General features: G+C 50.9%; 1 protein-coding gene across 1 annotated transcript in view; it reads right to left on the bottom strand.

Annotated features, from left to right (window-relative positions):
• Positions 1–2,641, bottom strand: part of Itga9 (integrin subunit alpha 9) — a 312,929-nt gene extending 310,288 nt beyond the window's left edge. The window contains exon 1 of the mRNA XM_031345861.1: positions 2,233–2,641. Within this exon, the coding sequence (XP_031201721.1) occupies positions 2,233–2,420 (188 nt within the window). The 5' untranslated portion in view covers positions 2,421–2,641. The remainder of the gene's footprint in view (positions 1–2,232) is intronic.
• Positions 2,642–7,759: the final 5,118 nt, after the last annotated feature.

Here is a 7,759-nt window from a genome sequence, read left to right as displayed (position 1 = left end):
TGGGGGTCAGTCCATCGGAAGAGGCCTAGCCCACCAGCCCTGACTGGGGGTCAGTCCATCAGAAGAGGTCTAGCCCACCCACCCTGACTGGGGGTCAGTCCATCGGAGGAGGCTTACTCAGGAGCCAAGAGGGAAACATGGGAGAAATGAAAGGAGAAAAGTGTGTGGAGGGCAGGTTTTTTAAGCAGCAAGAGAATTCAAGAAGAGACTACAGCACTGGAGTGAGAATACAATCTTCCTCAAAGAGATTATATACATATTAATTATATCTCACATAATATATTCATATATTTATATTATATATTGCATGCAATATATATGTTTTATTATATATTATATATAGCACACATATACACTATATATATATATATATATATATATATATATATATATAATAGCTATGTGTAATTTCAGAGGGCTGCTAAAAGAATGCTATTGAGGGACCAGCAGCACTCCAGTGCAGGGAGTGGTTGGGCAGGAGAGGCACTTCTGAGATCAGCAGGCCAGCTGCTTGTCCCCACAGAAATGCCTGACCCTGTCCTGACAAGGCCAAGCCCCAGCATGGCCACCTTACAGTGCAGCCTGGGTGCCAGAGCACCAGGCCAAACCCTCTTTCTCTGCACAATCTAGCCACAGCCTCTTTCAAAAGCAAAGCAAGCTGAACACCTCGTCTCCGCTGGGTCTGCTCCTCTCTAGTTACCAGCCAGAGAGGCTGTGCCCTGGGCTCCATCCAAATCCAGGTGACAGAACCTGGCCCCTGGCCCTGGAACAGATTGTTGCAGGGCACACAGGCCAGCCACAGCTTGCAGGTTCCCACTGACCCTTTGGCTCCCACAGCTGCCTGCTCTTTCCTTAGTAGCCCACCCCTCCTGCCCCACAACAGCCCTTCTATTTCTAACAGTTCCTCCCAGGTGCTTAGTGCCCAAGGCCACGCTGTGTGGGGTTCTGGGATGTGTTCTACCAACTGTTTCTATCCAGCCGTAATCTGTACCAAGCCCAGAGCCCACGGTGGACCTGGACCTTTGGAACACAGGAAAGTGTTCTGCCCTGCTGTCTGAAAAGGAAGGGTTTGGCAAATGCAGGAAGCAGCCTCAGCCGGTAACTGTGATAGAATCAATGTCAGGAAGGGATGTAGATGAGAGTTACACACAAGGGCTTTGAAAGTTGGTTCTCCTGAAGGCTGCTCTCCTAAATACACGAACGTGTTAATAAGGCCAGTCACAAAGTTCTCTTTCCCCAGGGTTCTGAAAGACCCACACCCACAAACTCCCGATTGCCTCGGCCCCTGTCCAATTCTGAGCAGAGACTCCCGGTATATTACATGTCCAAAGCACACACACATTGCAGGTCTTCATCTCCCAGCCCACTGCCTGTAAGGACTCCCGCTCGCTGGATAGCACCCTCAACTCGAACTAGCCATCTCCTGGGCCCACAGTAACATCTTCTAAAATGAGGTTGGGGAGCTGCTGACAGTTGAACTCTAGCTGCTAGGAGAAAAGGTGGGCGTGGTGCATGGTGCAGCTGCTGTGTTCTAGAGAAGTGGTCTACTGCCTGCCTTCCCTAAGCACTCCTGCTGTGGGGTCAGTTAACTTCACTATTGATGCCTAATGAGGGAGAGATTGATTATTTTCTGCTGGCCCACCCATCTCGCTGGTTAGCAACCGTACCCCTTGGTCCAAAAACTTCATCCTCTTAAGTCTTGTCTCTAGGCTGGCACGTGGTAGAAGAGTTCCAGACTGCCCACCAGCCACACAGTCTGTTCCTTGAGGGTCCTCCCTGCATCTCAGATCCTCTCAGAACTTTGTGGGGCCTCCGAGTACCTCTCCTGGAGATCCGTGGGCCACCAGGACCCACTCCCACCACATCCCTGTTTCTCTGTTTCCTGCATGCTGCTGCCCTAGAGTTCCATGAAGTGGTCCCCAAGCTGCCTGGCCTCCTAGGGGCCCTCCTGGAGATCTGGGGCAATTGGCCAGCCAGCGGTGGCCCCTCGAAGGCAGACAGCCAACTAACTTTGCTTTGGCGAGAGCGAAGCTGCTTCTGACTGCCCAGGGAGGGCAGGGACCCCAGGAACGCCCCGGGCCTGGGAGAGCAGGCCAGGACGTCAGCGTGGCCGCTGGACATTTAAATCGGCCCCGCGGGAGGCGGCGTGGATGAGGCCGGAAAGGCGGCGGCCGGCTTGGGGGGACCTCGGGGTGGCCGCGCGGGGGTCGAGGATCCGCGTGGGACACTTACCAGCGCGTGTTGTCGTGGAAGTGCTCCAGCACCGCGTAGCCGAAGAAGGAGCCCGCGGGGCCCTGGAAGCGCACGGGGCGCTGCGCGTCGAGGTTGTAGGCGCCGGCCGGGACCCCCGCGGCCACCAGCGCCAGCAGCAGCGCGCGGAGCCCCCCGGCGCCGGTCCGCGCCGCAGCCGGGCCGCCCATCCCCAGCCGGCCGCCGCCCTGCGCCCTGCCCCGCGATCGGGGCTCCCGGGACACGCCGCTGCCCGGGGCACGAGCCGTGCGCTCCGAGTGTGAGCCCGGGACGCGGCGATGGGCTGCAGCGCGAGCGGGAGCGAGGCCAGGGGCGGCCGCCAGCGCGCTGAGTCCTCTCGATCCCCGCCGAGAGGTCTGAGCTCTCGGAAGGAGCGGGTCCCTGGCCCTGGCCGCACTGGACTGCGGAGAGGCGCGCCCGCGGGGTGGGCGGCCCGGGCGGCCCGGGCGGGACGGGCCGGCAGCGCCCCCTGCTGGACGCGGCCCCGGGAGCACCTCCCGGACCAGGTTCTGGACCCGGGTGAACCTCATCCTCTCCAAGGTCCTACCTAGGCTCTGCGAGGTCCAAGCTGGCTGGGTCTCTCTCCTTTTATCTTACACTGTGAGTCTCTCTCACACACAAAGTCCCAAAGCCACCCGAGCCAAGGATGGGTGAATGTTCTGGCCCTGCCCATCTGGAAGCTCTTCTTCAGGGGTAACCCCTCAAGACCTCCGGTCAGTTGCTGTGGGAATTAGTCACGTGGAAGAGAGCAGAGACTCCCTGACCTAGTCAGTGCTTCCCAACTTGGCGGACACACAATACAGCCAGGTGTGCTCCCCTGCGTGTGGGAGATTATGGCGGAGTATATATGTTGCAAAATGTTTATGTCTTTTGGTTGTGTGGTCATCAATAGCTCATCTTGCAAATTAAATTATATTGCAAGTTTAGTAGGCACGCCCAGCCCCGTCCAGCCCCTGAGAAGTTTCATTTATCTCTGACCTGAAGAGTTTCATTTATCTCTTCTCTATCTATGAAGTTGACTGTTCCAAGTTTAATGCTATTATTGAACTTAACTCTTTACTCTGGTAAAATCACAACCCCCTCCCCGCTTCTTCCCACACTCTCCTCTCCCAAAGTCTCATTCATACTAAATGCACATGACACTTATGTCCTTTTCTTTATGATCAGGCAGGTTTATCCTTACAACAACACAGTAAAGCCTAGGGTAGGCAGGCGTGGGTGGGGGTGGGGTGCACAATCCAGAGTTATCTACTCGCCAGTGGTCTAAGCCCAGGGATCTCTACAGGTGAAGAGCCTCTCGTAGCTGTCATCAGAAGAGCTGTGACAAAGGAAGCTGGATCACTGCTAGCTTTGGAGATGGAGGGAAGGGTCCATGAGGTAAAGAAGTCAGGCAGCTTCAAAAGCTGAGGACTGAGAGATGCCTTCTCCCTACCCCGTCCAGGCATCAGTCCAGTGAGGACAGAGAGATGCCTTCTCCCTACCCCGTCCAGCATCAGTCCAGTGAGACCCAAGACCTCCAGACAGAGACAGGGGCAGCTGATGAATGTTCCTGTCTTAAGCCACCGTATCCAGGTCATTTGCATAGTGCTGATGCACTACTGCTGTCTTCCTTGTGGTCATTATGGCTGGCCATGAAACACCATGACCAGAAGCAAGTTGTGGAGAAAAGAGTTTATTCAGCTTGTACTTTCATATCACTGTTCATCACTGAAGGAAGTCGGGACAGCAACTTAAAACATGGCAGGAACCTGGAGGCAGGAGCTGATGCAGGGGCCACGGAGGGGTGCTGCTTACTGGCTTGCCCCTCATAGCTTGCTCAGCCTGCTTTCTTGTAATACCTAGGACCATCAGGGCCAGGAATGGCACCGCCCACAATGGGCTGGGCCCTCCCTCGTCAATCCCCAATTAAGATCTTGTGGAGGGAAGCATTTTCTCAAGCGAGGCTCCCTCCTCTCAAATGACTTTAGTTTGTGCCATGTTGGTGCAAAACTACCCAGCGCAAGTGCTGTGTCCACCTGTCTCAGTTTCCTTCCTGGGCTATAAGGAAACACTGATCCAAAGCACCTTGGGGCGGGAAGGTTGTATCCCAGTTCACAGGCTACCCTCACTGGAGAGGGCCGGGGCAGGAAGCCACGCCAGGGGCTGACGGATACATCACGAGGGAACTGTGCTTCCTGGCTCTCCTTGCTGGCTTGCTTTCTCCAATGCTCAGCCAGCTTTCTATATGGCATGGGTCACCTGTTCAGGACCTGGTGCTGCTCACAGTCTGGGCCCTCATACACCGATTAACAGCCGCCCCACAGTCACGCCCACAGACAAATCTGATGAAGTCAATTACTCAATTGAGATTTTCCCCAGGTGAGTTTATGTTGTTCAAAACCGAACTTAATGCTAACTAGTACAGCACCTTAAGGTCTATGTAAAAGTGTGTGTGTGTGTGTGTGTGTGTGTGTGTGTGTGTGTGTGTGTCTTCCTTAGTGAAAGACCTATAGATTTTTAACAAATTCTTAAGAGGTAAGGTAGACTTTAAAAGGTTAGGAACTGGGAGCCGGAGACATGGCTCAGAGGTTAAAAGTACTTGCTACTCTCGCAGGGGACCTGAGTTCGATTCTCAGCACCTACATATTGGTTCACAACCATCTGTAACTTCAGCCCCAGAAGATCCCATGTCCTCTTCTGGCCTTCATAGGTACTAGATGTATGCTGTGCCCATACATGAATGCAGGCAAACAATGATACACATAAATAAAAATAAGTGGATCTTTAAAAGAGTTTCAGATCCACTAGTCTAAAATGCACCAATTACAATCTTTAAGCTAAATCTCAAAGTTATACTGTTTAAAAAAAAAAAACCAAACTGTTGTATTGGCCTTTCATTTCATAAAGCAGGGATTCCTAAACATACATCAGAATCCAGAGATTTAAAAAATAGATTTGAGTCTAGGACATTGGCTCAACCACTAAGAGCGTATGCTGCTCTTGCAGGGGACCCAGGTTCAATTCTAAAAACCACAGTGTCTCATAACCATTGGTAACTCCAGTTCCAGGAAACTACCTAAAAGTAAAATAAATAAAAATATAGATATACAAGTAGTGAGCTGGGTTGGGTTCACTAACGGGTAAGGCCCAACAATCGTTTGTTAAGCAACTGGAGTTAGGGAGCCCTGTCTCTGGGCTGGAAGAGATCCCCAGTCTGTATTGTGGTTCCAAACATGGGACGTTATGGCAGGAAAGCCGTAGACTCTGAAATAAAGCACATGGGATTACTTCCTAGGTCATAAGTCAGCGCAAAGATGGTGCTAACAAACTAGCAAGCCTTTGAAGCATATCGACGAACTCTTTGTGGTATTTTAAAAGTTGTAAAATGGGATGGTTATTAGTTATTCATACTATCTGACAGCAGTAGCCAGCAGTGAATTCAACTTCCTGCCTGCCAGGATAAGCTTTTCTGTCTCTAGGATGTCTAACTAGAGAGGTGCAGGTGCATCGGTGAAGCTCAGAGAGAGAAGTGTTGACTGCTGCTCGTGGTTGTGAGTTCACAGCCCATCACAGCAGTAGTGAGAGTCGGGCTGGGTGAGGAGCAGGGCTTGTTGCCTCAGGAGCACACAGCTGGGGCACCTCACATCTGGGCAGGCCAGGATACAGGGGGAATGAGCTATAACAACTCTCAGCCAGCTCTCTCCTTTCCCCTTTTTAATTTAGTCTTGAGTCCCAGCCTATAGGATGGTACTAACCACATTCACCTCAGTCAAACCTCCATGGATGTAGACATGTCTAGTGGTAGGTCTCCTTGGCGACTCCAATGCCAATCAAGTTGAGGATGAAGATGGATGAACACAAGGGAAGCATTCTTTTCAAGCCTTCCCACATGAGAGGCAGATTGGCTTCTTGGCGCTATGCCTTTTTAGAAACTGCACCTTTTGTCCAAGAAGACAACTCAATGTTCTTCCTTTACACCCATAGATTAAGCCCATTCTCATCTTAAAAGCTTCCTTTTGCGATAGATGGCGATTAATAGAGACACAGATCACGTCTCAGAGAAAAAGAGGCCGTGCAGAGCTCAGCCCTACATGGAACATCTATTTCCCACTTTCTTTCTCCTCAAGGCTCAGGGATCATCACAGGATGAAGGGCAAAAAGACTGTAAGAGCCGGAAGCAGTGGGGGGCTGCTACAAAGCAGTATTTTCTGGACATACAGTTCACACAAGCTTCTGTTGGCTGGCTGTGACTCCACTGCACAAGCCCTGAGCAAGATCAAAGCAAACACACGAGCTGGGTGGTGGTGGTGGTGGCGCACACCTTTAATCCCAGCACTTGGGAGGTAGAGGTAGGCGGATTTCTGAGTTCGAGGCCAGCCTGGTCTACAGAGTGAGTTCCAGGACAGCCAGGGCTACACAGTAGACAAATATAGTGATAGATAGTAATTCTAGAGATGGAGAGATCTCTATCTCTACGGGGCTGAGGCTCATTGGCCAAGCAATCTAGGGTGCTTAGGTAGCTCCCAGCCAGTGAGAAACCCCCCAAAATAAGATGCCTGGACATGCAAAGTTGTCCTCTGGCCTATACACACACACACATACACACACACACACACACACACACACACACACACACACCTGTACATAGCACGTTTCTAAGCATGTATATGTACATAAGTGCACATACATGCAAACAGGATTTGAGATTATGTGAACTTCCTTATAGACAATGGGGTTAAAACATGATTCAGTTGTTCAATGACTTTAAAATTAGTGGTTTCCTTTTTGGTGTTTTAGCTTAATAAATATCCAGATGTCTAGAGCACTTTCTTCTTACAAAACACATCAAATTGTTGAATTAAATATAAAACTGAGTGAGAGATAGCTTGGCTGGTAAGAAGATAATATTCAGAGGCTAGAAATAATGAAAATTTCTCACACAGAGGACGATGTAAATGTGGGGGTCTGGAATGGGAAGGGCAGGTCAAAGTGTCTTCACAAACACCCCAGAGCCCCCTAAAGAACCTCTTCACAGTTCCGGGTCGTCCACACAAGTCGGCTCATCATGTGAGCCTATCCTGTCCTGTTCGTGCGGCACAAAACTCTCAAACCCAGGTAGGTTTTCTTTGGCATTAGCCAAAGAACTGGACAATTAGATCATTCAAACACACACTGTAATCCATAGCGTAGCACTTGCTGTCAGGGTTGGCACTTTCAATAAGTGTATTATCGAAGGATAGCACAGCAGCTACAAGCAGACACCTGCAGCATACACGAGTGAAACGTGAATGCCTTGAACAACACACCCACTCTGATCTGATAACTAAACTGCATCTATAAGCACACAGCACATAAAACGAAAGCCGGGCTTTCCCTGTGTTTGCGATGTGTGTTGGTTTAAATGGGATGTCCTCTGTAGTTTCAGGCATTTGAGACCCTGTGGTGATGCTGTTTAGGTGATGTGGCCTTGACAGAGGACATATGCCACTGGGGCAGGCTTTGAGCAGCAGCATTTCAGATTCTCATTCTC

Source organism: Mastomys coucha, unplaced genomic scaffold (genome assembly GCF_008632895.1).
Source record: "Mastomys coucha isolate ucsf_1 unplaced genomic scaffold, UCSF_Mcou_1 pScaffold23, whole genome shotgun sequence".
In the NCBI taxonomy this organism is placed as follows: domain Eukaryota; kingdom Metazoa; phylum Chordata; class Mammalia; order Rodentia; family Muridae; genus Mastomys; species Mastomys coucha.
This window is presented reverse-complemented; position numbering and strand designations above follow the sequence as displayed.